This window comes from Cryptomeria japonica, chromosome 6, assembly GCF_030272615.1.
Source record: "Cryptomeria japonica chromosome 6, Sugi_1.0, whole genome shotgun sequence".
NCBI classification, from domain to species: Eukaryota; Viridiplantae; Streptophyta; class Pinopsida; order Cupressales; family Cupressaceae; genus Cryptomeria; species Cryptomeria japonica.
In genome coordinates, this window is record NC_081410.1 from 193,115,504 (window position 1) to 193,134,427 (window position 18,924).

Here is an 18,924-nt window from a genome sequence, read left to right on the forward strand (position 1 = left end):
GTTGATATCTCTACTACTAGAAATTCAGAAGTAATGTGTGTTTTTGGATTGATATAGAGGTGCTGTGTGCTTAGTGAAAGGTGTTCTGTTCAGTTTCAGAATTTTTTTTTGAGTTGATGTCTAATTTGGAGTTGGTGCTTCTATGTTCGAAGTTGGTGCTCATTGTTGTAATCTGGGTCTGTGCCCATTTATTGTTATTGAAAGCTATTGTGTTGTGGTTTTTTACCCGTAAGAGTTTTCCATGAGAAAAAATCTATGTTTGCTCTTTGTTGTTTGATCTCTCAAATATCGTGTGGTTTCAGATTTTGGGAAGTTTTTAAAATACCGATTCACCCACTCCCTCAGTACTTCCTGTGTGCTTTTCATGGAAGAGTTTTGGGGAGTACAGGTTGGAGTCTTTTCCCAAGACTCTTCAAGTCCTAGACTCAGACTCTTGAGTTTTAGGTGCGGACTCTTGGGTCCGCTTAGATGGGGCTAGGGAGGTAAAAAGATGTAAAAAGGTGACTTTTTCTTCACTTTTTTTTTGGTCCAATCTTGTCCAAAAAAAGTCTGAAAAGAAAAACAAGAAAGGAAGGAGAGGAGAAGAGGGGCATTTGAGATCTAAAAAGACAATGTTGAAGAAACATTTCATCATCATTTTGATATTGTAACACCTTTTAGTTTGAGGCCTAACATATTCAGTTACATTAGCAGGGCAAAGAGAAAGATGTGGATTGCATTTGGTTGTTTTTCTCATTTTGACATATCATTATATGCAAACATTTATAAACTATTTGAAAGTTTGAAACTGAGTATGAATTATGAAATTTCAAATATTGAGCGTTTGAAGATCATATGATGTGTAATATTTGAATTATGACAAATTGATATTCAAATTAGGCTTTTATTGTTCTCTAAACGCATTAATAGCTTTCTTTTTTTAAAAAACTTTGGTTTGTTTCCCGTTGAGTCAGTGTTGAGTCCTGAATTCAAGCCCAAATTTTGGGCTGGCAAGTCTGAGTTGTCAAACTTTGGTTCCTACTAATAGGTGAATACCTAGATTTGTTTCCTTGAGGTGCTCAGCTAGTTCACAATCATAGAGATTAGTTTGTGTGGAAGTTATTGGGCCACTACCAATGCAGCCACTAGCAAGTTCTTCATAGCAACATGTAGGTTCTTCACAGCCACAAGCAAGCCCATCATAGCCATCAACTGCCCACTTATAGGGTGGAAGCACATCATAGCGGAGACTCTGTATATATACCAAATTTTATTTATAGACTGCATATCATTTTTTCCTTCGGGCTTGCATATGTATAATAATCACTCATGTAGCCTATGTACAAACATTATGATGATGTATCACAACATATATATATATATATATATATATATATGTATGTATGTATGTATGTATATGTATGTATGCATACACACACATATATGTATGTGTATGTATGTATGTATATGTATATATGTATATATGTATGTATGTATGTATATATATGTATACATATGTACATATATATGTATATGTTTGTATACATATGTACATATATATGTATATGTTTGTATACATATGTACATGCATATATACATACATACATATATGTACACATATACATATATATATGTATGTACATATGTATATGTATGTATACATATGTACATACATACACACACACACACACACACATGAGATCCTATTTTTGATAGTTTATGTTTAGTGATGATGTTCTTGATGATCTACATATATGCAATTTGTATGATTTATGTAATGGTTTTCTTTACGATTCTATGATTATTATGTTGATGTATGCATGTAGATGTAATGGATATTATTTGATTTTCTTATGATGTTATGATGATTAGCCTACGTGAACTTATGAAAATAGGCTAAGGGTCACCAAGTTGACTAGGCCTTAGTAGGGGGACATTACAAAAGCACATTTTGATCAAGGTTAGGCACTATTAATTTATAATAATGCTATTTGACTTACTAATGCCCTTGCCACTTTTATGAATCTACTGGATAGCGTATTTCATGATTATTTTGTTTACTTTGTATTAGACTATATACTGATTTATTCAAAGAATGAAGAGGACCATTTGAAGTATCTACAACTGTTTATGTAGAAGTTATGAGGCATAGGTTATTTGGAAAACTATCAAAGCATGCTTTCTTTGAAAAGAAGATACACTTTGTGGGCTGATTGTACCAGCAGACAGGCTTGATGCGGACCTTGCTAAAATAAAGGTTATAATAGATGACTGACCCTAAGAAAAGTGTTAGAAATTTCATGAGATTAGTTGGTTATTGAGATGTGTAGAAGGTTTTTCTAAAATTGCAAATCTGATTACCTCACTTCAGAGGAAAGGAAAATAGTTTGTTGGATGGAGCAGAGTAAGAAGACATTTAAGTTTTAACGGAAAGATTGACCTCAACACCTATTTTGAGAGTACCTAATCCTAACAAACATTTTGTAGGTTTGACTGATGTGTCAACTAAAGGAATTGGTGGAGTGCTCATTCAAGGACTATTGGTTTATGACAAATGGCCCTTTATACATATAGCCTCTATTATTGTTTCTATCTATTCTTCCTTAATTTCCTCTTCTATAGATACATGAGAGTTGGACATCAAAGTTATGGATTCAAATCTATTCTTGCGACACCTCTAGGCTAACATATGGCACATAGTATCCACAACCAATAGGGGAAATCTCTCTTAGTATATGATTTGAGTTTTGAACTACTCCAAGTTTTTGGTTCCTCAAATTGGTTTCTTGCTTAACCATTTTTTTTTCTCACTGACCTTGCACTAGTTTGAAGAACTTGAGTTAATGGTAACCATTCTTCAGGATAAAGATCTCTCTTACTTGCCGAGGACATATTGTACCAAAGAAAAGATATAAGCCCTCCAAAATTTTTTACTGCCAAAGATTCTTGCAAGAGATAATGAAAGAAATGCTGGAGTGATCTGCGAGGGAATAGCCCAAAAGTTTGGAGAAAAGGGAGTAACTTGAAGAAGTGGAGCAATTAAGACAGGAAGGTAAAACTAAGAAGATTTTCAAATTATCCAGAATAGTGAGGGCTAACCCAACAAGGATTGCATTAAAGTATATAATAGTTTGTCTAGATGGAGGATGCAGAAGCCAAACAACAATCCCAATTGCTGCATTGATCTCTATTGATGTGTTTTTTACGTACAATCAAACACAAAATAAAATACCAAGGTATCTTATCCTCTCTTGAACAAAGTCTCTCAAATGTTATGCTTCGCGAGCAAATAAGATAACTCCAAGGTTCCTAATGTTGGGTCTCGACGTGTGGATAAGCACAGTTGGTTGATGTGATTGCTGGTAATCCAAGGGGACTTATGTTGAATAATTGAATGCTTGAATTGCTGGAAATTAGATTCTATCTACCTACCTAGAGAATATAAAAAGGGCAAAAAGAATCGGGTTTAGGAAGACTACGCTATTCCTAAGAATGCGAGAGACAATGAATGATCTTTGGGGGAACTCCACTAAGCCTTGCTTTGACATGAAAAGCAACAACTCCACAAAGCTTAGTGCAATCTTCTAAGGAAATTAGATGATTTTCAAATCATTATCAAGCATAGACACCATTAATTGAATGCTTTTCAATGCTTGAATAACAATTGAACTTAGGCTCATTCAAGTATTCCAGTTGACCACACAAGGCGAATTTGCAATCAACAAACTGCTAGTGGTATGGATTAGGAGTTTCACCATGAATCATACACAATTCCTTTCATTCATCTAATTATTCATTGTCTAACATGAAGATCCAACAAGAAACCATGCATTTGTAAAGAAACAACACATTGCACCATAACTTCAATGAAAAGGAAGTTTATTTACAACTTTGGCAACAATTTCTGCCTTCTTCTCCTATTCTACTGTAACTGCTATCTACTATTTGCTATTAACCTCTATTACCTATTCATTATTCACCCTTACAAATGAGAAGATTGAGCCTTATATAGAGAGCTCATTACAATTCAAAGGCTCAGATTGATTTGAGATCAATGGCCGAGATTACAAGATGAAAACCCTAATTAGGGTTTGTCACAACAAACTCTTCTTAGCCAATGGGAAAATTACATTTTAGGTTCAATATTGAATGTGAACTAGTAGAAAATGAGGGTAGGTAGTTTGAAGTTTGTGCCTCCATATGACGAGTCGGGTGCATTGCATCTGAACATGTTGATGTGGAATTCCTCTGATTGGTGTAATGATGACTAGGATGCCATCTCAACTTGCTTGTAGACTTGATTCATCGTTATGAGTATTGAGTAATATCTCTTGATACTCAACATTATTCAGTTTGCTCAATGTGATGATGATAATTGATCTTCTCTTATTCATAATCCACTTGATGAATGGTGCCCCTGGTGTACTGTCTTTGATTCTTGGATTCCTGAAAGGAATTAAAGATTGTAAAACTTTCCTTCATCAAATAAGTTGTCTCCTCCATGCTTCAGGACCTTGACTTTGATCTCTACTTTGCATGACTCGAGCTTGATCTTGATGTTGACTTATCCTTGATTCCTTAATCACCTGCAAAGCAAACAAAAGTGTGTCAAATACATAGAATGCACACCAATTTCATTTACCTTCCACTTCTATATGTCTGATTTTGTGCTTGCTATAGGTCTGATGCAATGTGAATTTTCACACAATTTTGCCCTCAAAGTGGATAAAAGATGTCTTCAATTTGATCTTCTAATCTTCTCGCAACCAAAATCACTGCCTTCAAGTGAATTTTGATCAAATGTAATGATCAACATGATCATCAAATCGCTGGACTGGGTGTGTTTTGTATACTGAATTGTAGATCAGATTGAAACTTGTTTGTATTTGTCACCAAAATCACTACCTTGGACGATGTTTTGAAATGAACAAGAATACTCTCTTATATAGGCGTTGAGGGCTAAGGATGTGTCTTTTCATTCCAACTCCCTCATAGGCCGACTTGCATCTTAAAAGAAACATTTTAATTTGTTTTTTGCTTGGGAGCGTTCATTCTTGAAGGCTGACCTCCTCATTTTGCTCACCACTTTCGGTCTTTTAGCTTTCATTTGTATCTAGCAATCTTGGCAGAGATTTGAACTTGCTTTGCATCATTTGGTCTAAGCGGCCTTTTGAGGTACCTTTGCAACATTTGGTTGGAGGCGGCATTTTAAGACACCTTTGCAACATTTGGTTGGAGGCGGCATTTTAAGACACCTTTGCAACATTTGGTTGGAGGCAGTATTTTAAGACACCTTTGCAACATGCATAGTTGGGTGGATTTTGAAGGCACCTTTACATTGCAAAGCTTGGGTGGATTTTGAAGGCACCTTTGCAACATTTGACCTTTGCAATTGAGGGCCTTTGCAATTGAAGGCCTTTGCAATTGAAGATCTTTACAATTGAAGTCCTTTGCAATTTGAGTAGCTTTGCAGTCTTCATACTTAGTTGGGCAAATTGGATAGCTTGCATGTTATGATTTGATCGGCCAAATTTGGTTGTTTTGCAATTTGCACACTGGAGTGAATTTTGAATTTTGCTTTGCATCTCATCATCATGACGGCCTTTCAAGTTTCGTTTGGACTTGATCAACTTGGAGGGACTTTGATCTTCATTTGGACTTGATCAACTTGGAGGGACTTTGATCTTCATTTGGACTTGATGAAAACCTTTTTCTCAAATCGGTGATTTGAGCTTTATTTGCACTTAGATTTTTTACATTTCATTTATACCAAATTGATTTCATGTTTTATTCATACCTCAATTAAATTGGCATTTCAAGGTTCTCATTCGCACAAATTTGATTTTGCTTAGCAAACACTCATCAAGATCAATCTTTTGGGCGAACTCATGCCTTAGTCTATTTTCACATTAAAACCCTAGCTCATGCTATTTCAAACCCTAAGACTTTTTCTTTGCAAATTGACAACTTTCAGCAACATTAACCACCTTGACAAGGTTGACAACACAACCTCAATCTTGACTTGACAAGACATATTCACTCCTCATAGGCAAGGGCTAATAGCTACTAAACTTATCAAGCTAAGACGACCTAACTAAACACCCAAGCCTAAGTTGTCAGACCTTCTCACTAACCCTGCAACATGGAGACCTATGTAAAGTGGAGAGTAGAATGGAATGTTTATGTGTGGATTGTGAAGTTAATTTTTTTGATGTGTTACAAATTTGATTGCCACCTTTTCAAATTCGAACTATCATATGTTATTATTATAATGCCATTTATGAAAAGCAGCTCATATTTGTAAAAGAGGGGAATTAGAAATCCTAGTCTCATTAGGAGTAGATCATGATGAATAAATCTATCATAGTCAACAATATTAGAATATCATAATGTTTCTTTAATGATCATCTTAGTCATCTTAGTCGTCTTTAGTTAGTTTCTATTTTCAGCTTTAGAAACATCGTCTCTTGTAAATTCTTTATATAGAGCTCTTGCTCTATTGTTTAATAACATCGAATATTTTAACATGGTATCAAAGCAAGCCAATGGGATTTCATAAAATTTCGCGAATTTTTTGAGAAATTTTTTTTAACCTCTTCTTATCTAGAATTTTGTTTTCTAGAAATATGTTTTTTTCGATTTTTTATAAATCGTTGGAGGTTTTGTTGAAATCTTTGCAGAATTTCGTGGGCTCTTTTGGAGCTATAATTTGAATTTTTTGTGGGTTCGTGGACCTATGTTCGTGGGCAGTTTGGGTGTTGCGTTTGAAGATCGTGGAGGTTTTCTTCTGTTTTTTTTGTGCCCACGGATTTCTGGTTTTTGTTTGCGATTGTGGTGTTTTAAATTTGCAATCTGCATTTGCATTTTGCATCCTGCGACCTAGGGTTTCAGATCCTCTGTACCTGCAATTTAGGGCTTTGTGGAGTTGGACCTTGTTCGATGTTTTCATCTCCGTGCAACAATGCTACTAGGGCACACAATCTAGTGATCTACCTCTTTGTTTGATCGCCTGGAGCCCTTAAAAAAATTTCTGACATGTTTTAATAATTTGTGTTGATGGGTTTTAATAAATTATTTCCCGTAGAAATTTCTGATGGGTTTTAATAAATTTTTTTTGATGGGTTTCAATATTTTTTTCCCTTAAAGAATTCTAGGAGGGTTTTAATAATTTTTATCCTAAAAAAATTATTTTGTTGGGTTTTATAATTTGTATCCATAAAAAATTATTTGTTGGGTTTTGATCGATTTTTCACCTCAAAAATTGAGTTTGGTTTTGATCGATTATTCTCCTAAAAAATTGTGTATTGTTTGTAATTCGTGATGTTCATGTGGGATTTTGGGTTTTTCTTGATTTTTTTTAATCAAAAATCATGGGTACAAGTGTTCCTGATGGAGGGTTTTTACCATTTTTTCTGAAAAAATGATGCTTTTTAATCTTTAGTTTTTGGGTTTGGCGATTAATTCCTCAAAAATCATGGCTTCTTGCAGTCTGTTTTGGGGCATTTTGCTCATCTACAAAAGTTTGTGGGCGATTTGTGTTATCCAAAAGTTCTCCAAATTCTGGGAAGGTCAGTTGCAGGCTCATCTTAGTGACATGGTCAGGGGCAGGCTCATGTAGCAGAATGTTTTGAGAAGAAGGGGGCAGCCTTCTCTGTTTTTCTCTGGGTAGTTAGAACGATGACCATTAAGGGAGGGTATTAGAATATTGGAATGTTTCTTTAGTGGTCATCTTAGTCCTCTTCAGTTAGTTTCTATTTTCAGCTTTAGTTTACGATTGTTTCTTTTGGAAACATCGTCTCTTGTAAATTCTTTATATAGATCTCTCGCTCTATTGTTTAATAACATCAAATATTTTAATAGACAAATCCCGTTGGATTCTTTTTGTAGATAATACCAATTTAAATGCTTTGGATAGCCCACCACTCAATTTTTTGTACGTTTAAGTTGTTATATAGTATTTTTCCAATATACAAATATGCATGTACACTTTTTTCCTGAATCAGGCTATCTAGTTTTTCTCAAATTCTCTATTTTTTGTTATTTTCTCTTCTCCTATACAAATATGGGTTTCTAAAGATGGTAACAATGCTGATCATTTATTTAAGAGATTAACTGCTTCTGACTTCTCTTTGAGTCCCACTTTTTAGTTGTGGCATTTATCTTGTTGAATGATACCTGAGAATCTTCCAATTGAAAATAAAAAGAAATTTTGGTTATAAATTTCTAACGTAATAATTGCTACAAATTTTATTAATGCAGGTATAATGTGGCAGTAAAGTGTGCAACAATTACCCCTGGTAAGTAAGTTTTGACTTTTTAGGTCCTTTCTAACTTTTCTGATTATCTATGCTAAACTTGTTTTCTTCATTACATGTTGAAAATTAAGTGGAATTTATAAGCATATGGTTTGTATGCTTTTGACAAGGCAAGAGTGTTCTTCTATGTTGTTCCTGAGAATATTACAGGCCTAGCCTATGAAAAAAATTATAACTCGTTATTTTCTTGCAAAAAATTTACAGAAAAAAGGCATCACATTTGGGCATATGTCCTATACTTACATTAAAATATGATTTCTCTTGTGTGGTTTGGGGGGTGACTGGTAAGAAGTTGATCCATTTTGTTGAAATTTGGTCGACTCACATTGATGGAAAGGAGTAAAGCCACCATTATGAGAAAGAGCAGGTTGGGGAATTTAATGTCCCCTCTTTCTTAGTAGATCATTTAGAACCAGAGGTTTACCTTTTATCCATCTCTGCAGGTGGAATTCAGTGGATAGGAGATGTCAGTGCTACCAAGGGGGATTCATACTTAGCCATTTTTGGCCTTGGATAGCTTATTTCATATGTACTTTATGATATTTCATTAAAAAACTACTTTATACTAAAAATATAAATATTTAATAAAAGTAATTTTATAAAGGAGAATTATTAAATTTCAACTTAAAATCATTAAGTCACCTTGGCACGCCTATCTAGGCAAGTTTGTTTTAAAAAGGTGGACAAAATTCAATGAGTAATAGACCCTCAAGCATGGACACAGCCTAGAGGGAGAATATTCCAAGTTTTGAAGGCATTTAGAACCTTAAAGTGGACGTCCAGGGCTGGAGGTTGATAAAAAGTGTTGAAGGCTTTCGTTTTTTGCATTTGATGATTCATTTTTTCAACATTCTTTGAGAATTTGAGCTCTGCAAACTCAGAAAAGCAGCAGGTCTACATTGGGGAATGAAACTTCCTCAATGTCAGGTGAACTTGGACAAAACCCCAAGTCACAAAACTGAGGAATTCATCCAGAATTCCTGTTTGGGCTACAAAAATCAGACTGTATCAGCAATTGCAGACCTATAGCAGCAAGAGTATCAGTTTTAGGAAGCAACCAAAGGCAGCCACAACCATTTCCAGCACCCACGTGGCCATTCCTAGCAGGCTGTATCAGTTTGGAGGCAGCCATGGCGTCAATTTGTTCATACAACAATAACTAGGGTTAGGAAAAGGAAGGAAATTCATTGTCAGCTTTAGCAATCAGCAAATAAAGTGATTTATCAGACTTATCTAAGCATATGTGATTGACATCAGCAATTCTTTGTGGAAAATTAGGCAAATTCAGTGATCTTGCTGGGAGCCTGATAGAACCTGTAGCAGATTTTCTTATTTCTTCAATAAAAGTTTTAGATAATTTTAGTAGAAGCAAATAAAGCACATTGGAGGAGCTGAAACTACCTGGGTGCTCCTAATTTGTGAATTCTTTCAAATCCATCAATAAAATAGACATTTCCAGGCATGGCATTGGACTTCTGGTATGCCTAATGCATTTCTAATGACTTAAATCTTCCAAATTTGAAAATTATTGTTTGCTGATATAAAAATCAGAATTCCGAAATTGTATATCAGTCATTTCTTTTCTTATATTTTGCATTCAAAATCATTCCTTCATTGAAAACAAAACAAGTATTAAACCTAAACAAAATTCCTGGAAACAAAACACAAGTGAAAGCACCAAAAAACATCCCCTAAAACCCTAATCAGCAAGTGGGAAATCGGAAAATTTCAGATCAGGACAGAAAGGGAATCTTTCAGTGGTATCAGAGCATGCTCCTGCCACCCTGAGGGTCCTCTGATAAAATTCTATGCACACGGGTAAAGTTTGCCCTTACAGATATTATACACACAGAAGAGCTCAGGCACAATTGAATTTTGACATGGGCCATATTCTAGAAGGTCCTCGACAGGAGGAGAGACAAAACCGCCCTGACCTGGATGAGTTGTTGAGAACTCTGGCAAATTCTCAGCTAAGGATAGTTCAGGCACTTGACAGACTCCAAGACACATTGGAGAGATTGGACTTGGGACGCCAGAGGGATAGGCATGACAGGTTTGTATTTGTAGCTGCCAGCTGTGGGAGTAGTAGGGCCCCTTCATCATTGGGCAGTGCATCTATTTCACCTAGACATGACAGGGCTTGTACCTGAACAGTGGACAGACCTATGCAGCCCTGTTTCCTTCGTAGAGACGAGCCTCCCCCTGTAGACCCATAGGAGGGTGTTGCATTTTAGCATATGGTTATGGCAGCCAATGAGGAGTGGGCACGTCTCGTGGAACATGTTAGAGATGCCTTCCCATTACACCAGTGTTGTATGTAGCACAGGGATAATATGAGAAATCGTAATGATAGAGGCCTTAGACAACAACAAAATACTGAACTTAATCGGGCTACTAGTAAGATCACCTTATCTCCTTTTGATGGCAGTGGTAAGATTAGTGCATGTGCTTGGGTGCACAAATTGGATATTTTCCTCTCCCCGAAACCGATGCCAGAAGATGAGGCCATACGGTTCGCAGTACTACACTTGGATGGGCCTATGATTGGAAGAATGGAGAAATATGTGAACACTCTCACTTCATGCTGGAGAAATCAAGAATCAACTTCATGAGTTGCATATTTGAGGCGAATTTTACAATTTCATCAAGATGCAAGATGATCAATACAAACTACTTCACGAGTTAACAAATTGAAGCGAACTTCATATTTGGGCAATTTGGAGCAAACCACTTGACAACTTGACAACTTTGTGCTTTGGAGCGAATCTCCTACTTCATGAGTTAAGGAATTGAAGCAAACTTCATGTGTTTGACTTTTGGAGCGAAATTCATGTTCAAGCAATTCCTTGCGAACTTCAAGAGTTGCACATTAGGAGCAAAATTCTTCATGTTGAAAGTGGAAGAGTGAAGGGAATTTAACAAGTGCTTATTTCGTGATCAAACACTCAAGAGCGAACTTCATAAGTTAGACTTTTGGAGTGAAATCCTCTACTTCATGAATTGTTAAGTTAGAGCGAAATACAAACTTCATGACTTGACCAAGAGGAGCGAAGTTCACAACTTCATGAGTTTGGGTTTTGGAGCGAAGTTGACAACTTCATGAATTGGTGTTTTGGAGCGAAGTTCATAATCTCACAAATTGGAGCGATCTACTTCTTTAAGAGTGAAGTTGGGTATAAATGGATGAGGCGAATTGGAAAACACAACTTCATGAGTCATCATTTTGGAGCGAACTTCATGAGTCATCATTTTGGAGCGAACTTCATGATTCCACCCTTTGGAGTGAACTTGAACTTCGGGAGTTGTCATCTAGGAGCGAACTTCATGACTTCACTTCTTGGAGCGAATCTCATCAATGAACATGCATGAGCAATCCTACATGAGCGAAGTTGAGTTAGAGATGAAGGATGATCGCCTTGAGTAGATACAATGCCAAATGAATTTCATGAGATGCCGGTTTGGAGCAATTTTATAACTTCATGAGTGGGAGGATTGGAGCGAACTTCCAGTTCAAGGGTTTTGGAGCGAATTTTATACTTCATGAGTTGCACTTCTCAATTGAACTTCACAAATTCACTTATGAGAGTGAACATGAACTTCACGAGTTGATGGTTAAGAGCGAGATTCATGAATAGAGAGATTGGAGCAGATTACACTTTCAAGCCTTCTTAGGAAAAAATGAGAATCAAAGGAATGAAGCAAATTTAATGAATATCAACTTCATGATCTCTCAACTTGGAGCAAAAAACTTACTTCATGAATTGAAGGATTGGAGCGAAGTTCTTACTTCGGGAGTTGAAGGATTGGAGCAAACTTCATGAATCAAGGAGGAGCAAATTTTACACAACATGAACTTCATGAGTTGCTAATTGAGAGCGAAGTGCACTTCATGAGTTGACAAAATGGAGCGAAGTTCATATGATGTTTTCAAAATCAATTAATGCATGATTTGAGCACCCAAAACAAATTTAAAATTGATCTAGAGGTAAGTCGGCTAGGGTAAGTTTTGATTTAATTTATTTCACGGCAAAGTCGGCCTTAGGGTAAAAGACACATCCACTCACCTTAGGTGCCTATAAAGGTAAATGTGAAATCCTCATTTCAACATCACTTTGAATTAAAACATCTCAGAATCAGGAGCAGAACAGCAAATTTGGTCATGAGCAATTAGCGAATTCTAAATTCAAGATAGCGAAATTCATTAGGGAAGGAGAATTCAATCATTATCAAAGCAAATTTAACCATTTAAGCTGCAGGATTAAGGGTAATAATCAGCAGCAGATTCAGCCCAAGATCAGCAAGTATATCCTTTGGAGGGCGAATTTGTTCATCTTCACCCAACTCTTGTAGATTTTTTATCATCATTTAGTCTTCAAGCAAGGTGAAATCAGTAAAATCTGAAGTGAAAGATGGCGGCTCCCAAACCAAACAAGACTCTCTCTCGCCAAGTGCTCATCAAGAAAGATATGAAGGGAAGTGCATTCGAGAGTAGGATCTCATCGAATTAGAGCAAAGTTGGAGACACTCATCTTGGCAAGTTCGATACCAAGAAGTTTCACCACCCATCATTCATCAATGAACCTTCAACAATAGCCAAGAAGATGATTAAAAGTGGACTCATAAACGTAGTTGGCTTTCCTCCCGCGGTGCAATGTTACGAGTTCATCGTGGATTGTGCTCAACACTGACTTTGAATCAAGGAGAATTATGGCAAAGGATGGGAAGGTGCTCGCATATCTCTCAGATATAGGAGTTGAGAAAATACAACACCACAGGAGCCCAAATAATCTCTGCAAGCTGAAAAACCTGTTACAAGGAGAAGCAATGAAGCAAATCACAGAAGGAAAGAATACACAGGAAAAATATGCTCCAAAAGATGAGAGCTCAATAATCTTCAAAATGTATTGTCAATAATAATCCTTCTTCATACAATGAAAAGAAAGAACTCAACCTTTAAAAGGTCAAGAAACCCTAAAAGGGAAAACCTAGGTTTGCACATAATAATTAATTATATGCACCTAAAGTTAGCTTAAGTGTAAAAGAGATAAAGGGAACTTAAATAATTAAACAAATAATGTTTAATTAATCAAGTAAATACCTGAATACTCTAACACCCCCCTTAAGCTAGACTTAGGGAGAAGCTAAAACCTAGAACAACTACTGAAAGCAATAAAGATGGGTCCCGACAACAAGGCCTGATCAGGTACCCAAATACAATGAAATCTCTATGAATTGGAGAAATAGAGAAAACCACATGGGAACAAAACTCTACTCCAAAAAGAGATGGAAAAGAATACCATTGAAGCATGAAGAACCTGCAAACTCTGTCGAAGAATAACTACTGATCTGAAGAACCTCCACTGAAATAGAATATGACCAGGTACAGAAGACTGTAATCTGCATGAGTGCCCTCAAATGACACTACTCGAATCAGGAGGCAAACAAGGCAAAAACAACTGAAATCGAAGATACACATGGCATGAGAAACCAAAGCTTGAAGAGCTGATCAATCGAACCACGAAAGCAGTAGAACCAACAGGATAAACCTCCCCATAATGCGGAAGTGGGAGAGGGACAGGAACACTGAAAAGGACAGGCAAAAAAAACTGCATGACGAAGAACCAAGAACATCAAAGGTGCTGAGACACATCATCATGAGGCGAATGTTGAGGAAGGAACACTCACTTGACAAAGGAAGATGGCAAACAACAGGCAAACATCAACCCCCTCATGGCATGTGATCAATAGTGCATGTACAACAAAGCACAAGATATGCAAGATTCCAAGTAAACAATGCATGATGGCACTTTATAAAAATAAACAAAACACAAGATATATCAACCCCCTCATGGCTCCTCGGTGGCTGGGCGGTTGAGTCCGGGCGGCGCCTGAGGCTTGCGGCGGCGGGAGGTGGCCGGAGCGGTTCCTGGTGGCGGTTTCCGGTGGGCGGTGGAGCCGACTGGGTGGTCGGGCGGTGGAGGAGGTTGGGCCGAGCGGGGAGGTTTCCGACGGGCGGCAGCAGGGGCCGTTGGGAAGCGGCGGCTAGGGAGCTAGCAGTGGCTGGCGGTAGCGAGGAGGTGGGGAGGCCGGGAGGGGGTCGCAGCGGCGGCGGGACCGGGGAGAGCAGCAGTGGTGGTGCCGGGAAGCGGGGATCGGAAGCTGCAGCGTCGGGAAGAGAAGGCGGGGGCTGAAGGCGGCGGCCGGTGGGGGCCGGAGGGGCCGCCGGTGGGGGCCGCAGAGGCCGGATTGACAGGCCTGTTAGTTCGGTACCCTGCGGTACCCACAAACTCGAAATTTTTTATTTTATTTTTAAAACCCTATTTTTTTGATTTTTGTTTCGCCTTTTGCTTTTTTTTAAGAAATTTTTTTTACAAGCAAATTTTGGCCTGCATGCTGTAAAAAGGCAAAATATTTTTTAAAATTTTTTTTCTCAATTTGTGTGCCAGGGCCGTACGGCCTGGATCTGAGAAAAAAATTCACGTAGAGGCTCAGGAACCAAAATAGGTCAAATTTTATATGACCATAGGGGTTTTCGGGCCTTCTGAGCATGATGGTGAGGTCCATTTAGGTCCAAAGTGCTAAAAAAAAAAGCTCAAACCCTAGGTACATAAAAAATTCCTAAAACCACAGATCTGCTTCCAAAGCCAAAAATCTCAAAACAAGAACAGGTAGCTGCAAATCTGAAGCTCTGATACCATATAGGAGTTGAGAAAATACAACACCACAGGAGCTCAAAAAAATCTCTGCAAGCTGAAAAACCTGTTACAAGGAGAAGCAATGAAGCAAATCACAGAAGGAAAGAATACACAGGAAAAATATGCTCCAAAAGATGAGAGCTCAATAATCTCCAAAATGTATTTTCAATAATAATCCTTCTTCATACAATGAAAAGAAAGAACTCAACCTTTAAAAGGTCAAGAAACCCTAAAAGGGAAAACCTAGGTTTGCACATAATAATTAATTATATGCACCTAAAGTTAGCTTAAGTGTAAAAGAGATAAAGGGAACTTAAATAATTAAACAAATAATGTTTAATTAATCAAGTAAATACCCGAATACTCTAACATCAGAGACAACAATCAGCAAGACATTTCATGTACCCGAGGCCAAGGAAATGATCTACATAACCTTAGAAGGAGCTAAATTAGCCTATGATGATGACCTTGATGTTTGTGCAAAGATCATCGACAAATTTTGGTTGAAGAAGAGTAGAGGAGGGAGAAGCAGATGGCCTGATAAACTGCACAGGATAGACTTCAATGATGAATATAGAGACTTCATCACCTTACTTCATCAATTGGTTGGTGCACTTGAGTCTTCGTACTTTGAGGAATGGATGTTCTACTACATTGAGACTGTCACCCACGACAAGAAGGCGATCAATTGGGCAAGACTTATTAGCAATAGTATTGATAAGCAACTAAGGAGATTAATGCGCACCAAAACATTCTATATGAGTTCCTACGTCATATACTCCATTGCGAGAAATTTTGAGTATCCAGGACTCATGTATACAGGCGTAGTTGGAAGGAGACTTGGAGAGATCAAGGTGTATGAATGTTAGCCACAACTTAAACATCCACCAAAACAACACTACAGGAGGGTGAATGATGCATTCACTATGCATGTCACAAAGCTGTTTTGGGGTGGATCACAACAGAGACTCTCTCCAGAAGCACAAGTGTTGGTAGAGCAATATGGTGCATGGTTCATCCAATTCCCGAAGTTCACCTACATCAGAATTCAAGGATCTCCCGTTCCTCCCTACATGTTGCCGTGATACCCAACGAATAGAGTAGTGCTACTCGAGGTGGTGAGACAGTTATTGGCGTACATCAAAGCATATAGACATAAGCATGGAGCTGGTGTTTCTTTTCCCATCACACTTGGAGATTCCATTGAGTCATGCCCATCTATTCATGTAGCCAAGGATGTCAAGTGAGAGTTAGCATTTCATTCACTCAATCTATTCACAATCAGAGAATGCTTTGATCCATATGGCAATGTAAAGGAAGCTTTGGGAAGAAACAATAGGCGTCGATGGCATCTTGAAGACTATTGGATGAATATCCAAAATGATATAGAGGTGAAAAAGAACATGTATTCTAGGCTACCTCTGAGTTTCATCAAGGAAGGCAGATTGTTCCATGTAGCCAATCAAGTTCAAGACAGTGGCAAATATCTCCATGGAGCTTACGCCACAGAAGATAAGGAAGTCAAATTCAAATGGGTAGATTTGGAGACTGAAGATTTGAAGGAGTTAATGAAGCCAGTCTTGGAGTACACTTGCATATGGATAGATATGCAACACCAAAAGTTGATGGAACAAAATATAACACCAACATTCCACTTAGAAGAATAAAGAGAAGAAGATGAAGCTAGTGCAAGTGGCAGCGCACCCCAACCATCCCATTCAAGAGGATCAAAGAGGAAGGAAAATCATGGTGAAAAGGAACCCGCAAAGAAGAAGCATAAATCAAGTGCGAATCATCCCCCTTCCAGACCAAAAGAACTAATGATGGAGAAAAAGTTGAGTTAGGAGCCAATGAATCAACTGAGTCTACAGTCCACAATGCAAAAGGCAAAGAGAAGGCATCTCAAAAACAAGAAGATTTCACTCGTCTCATTTAGGAGATTGAAGATGGCGGTGAGGATGATGATGAAACTACTTCACCACCTAGATATGAGCAAATGTATGAATGAGCACAAATTCAAGAAGGGAGATCTTCTATATCGGAATGGTTAAAAGAAAGGCTAGCTCAAGAGGTGTAAGTGGTCGAAGAAGAAGAACAAACATATGAAATAGCAAGTCTTTTAAGCCAAACTCGAGAAGTACAGAGAAGAGGAAAGCTACGAAGATGTCAAGGGTGATCAAAGATGATTCAGGATCAAGAAGGCTGCCAATAGCTACTCCAAGAGTTGAGAAATATGAAGGAGAGATTACAGCCGATGAGTATGATATGGAGACCATTGACTTGGGTCCACTCACCTTCGAGCAGGCCATTGGTGATGCGACTGATTTAGTGAAAGCCGTCAATGATATGTTGAGAGATGAAATAGAGAAGAATTGAAGATTGGAAAAGGAGATAAATGCATGGAGGAACTACGTTCAACAATTTTAGCAACCTTTGACACATCAAAGTCCAGCAGCTACACCACCTCCCTTGCTTCTCGCGGAGTCAGTTGATCACATGGAAAAAATGAGAAATTCAACACAGTTGATGGATACATGGATAGAGGATTCATACACTAGAGTGAGTAGGTTTATGAAGGGCATCATGCAAACACTTGATATAGTCATAAGAGTCCTTGGGAGAACTCATGTGCTCATAGAGGCCTCCGAAGCATTTACTCATGCTAGAGATGTTATCATCCCAGTGCTTCAAGTAATAAGGAAGGCACCAAGAGAGGTCCTATCAAGGGAAAAAGTAAGAAAAGAAGGAACTACACCGAATCTTCTGCAATGGAGTAGCCTGCTTTGCACAAAGAATATTATCTTCGAAGAAATTGGAAACGAATGTAGTCAAGTTCAAGATGAAATGCATCGAATCCATGATAAGATAGTGGGAGTAACATAGATTGTCTTGGAAAGAAAGATTGATCTAGGGACCGTTATGGAGGCCAAGGAGTTACAAGAAAGAATAAAGGTTATCTTCTACGGTACTGATGGTATGAGAACCAAAGAGCAAATTAATGATATGCTAGAGTTCGTAGTCTTGGCAAGCAAAACTCAAGAGCTGGAACCTAAATGGGAGGATGCCATCGTTAAAGCTTTCGACGAAGGCATGCACATGGAAGAGCAACTGAAATCTCTACCTGAGATCCCGATGACTGAGATAGAAGAGATGGTGACTAGATTCATCGAATATGCTAGAAAGGAACGTGAAAAAGGGAACCAAGTTCTAGAAGATAGTTTGTTATGATCTCATGTGGCGTGTCGCGTTCCTATTGGAGGATGCTTCCTCGGTTTCCGTGTTGACTCATACTATTTTCCTATTGGCTGATTCATGGTGATAATTATCTAGATAGGGTTTTCATTTGTGTCAAACCCTAATTAGGGTTTAGGTGGCAAAATCTTGGCCCTTGATCTTCATTTGATCTCGGCCCTTCATTGTATTTGGGAGTCCTATATAAGCTCCACTCATTTCATTTGTAAAAGTTAATAGTAAGAAGAATTGTTGGAGAGTAGTGATTTTAATAGCAATAAAGTAGAAGAGAGAGTAATAGTGGCAAGAGAAAGACTTGAAGAATTGTTGTTATTTGGTTTTTGGATCAATGAAACATTGAAGTTATGGTGTTTTTGCTCAATCCTTGAAGCTCATTGCATGGTTCTTTTATCTTCTCAAGCCAATCTTGTGATGATAGTTTTAGCATTAGATTACATGATGGAATATCGCATTTGATATATTGTGAAGCTCGTTATCCATACCAGTAGCTTTCTTGCTGATTGTAAGCAAGCCTTGTGTGGTCAATTGAAACATTTGAAAGTGTTAAGTTCGATTATTGCTTAATCATTGATATGCATTCAATTGATGGTGTCTATGGTTAGCAATGATTTGAGAATCTTCAAACATCCTTAGAAGATTGCACTAGTTTTAGTAGAGTTGTTCATGTATGGCGATGCTATAAC

The 18,924-nt window shown here is 37.7% G+C and overlaps 1 protein-coding gene across 1 annotated transcript in view; it reads left to right on the forward strand.

Moving 5' to 3' along the window:
• Positions 1-18,924, forward strand: part of LOC131076995 (isocitrate dehydrogenase [NADP]) — a 194,499-nt gene that overhangs the window by 32,722 nt on the left and 142,853 nt on the right. Inside the window, exon 4 of the mRNA XM_058014357.2 lies at positions 8,239-8,276. Within this exon, the coding sequence (XP_057870340.2) occupies positions 8,239-8,276 (38 nt within the window). The remainder of the gene's footprint in view (positions 1-8,238; positions 8,277-18,924) is intronic.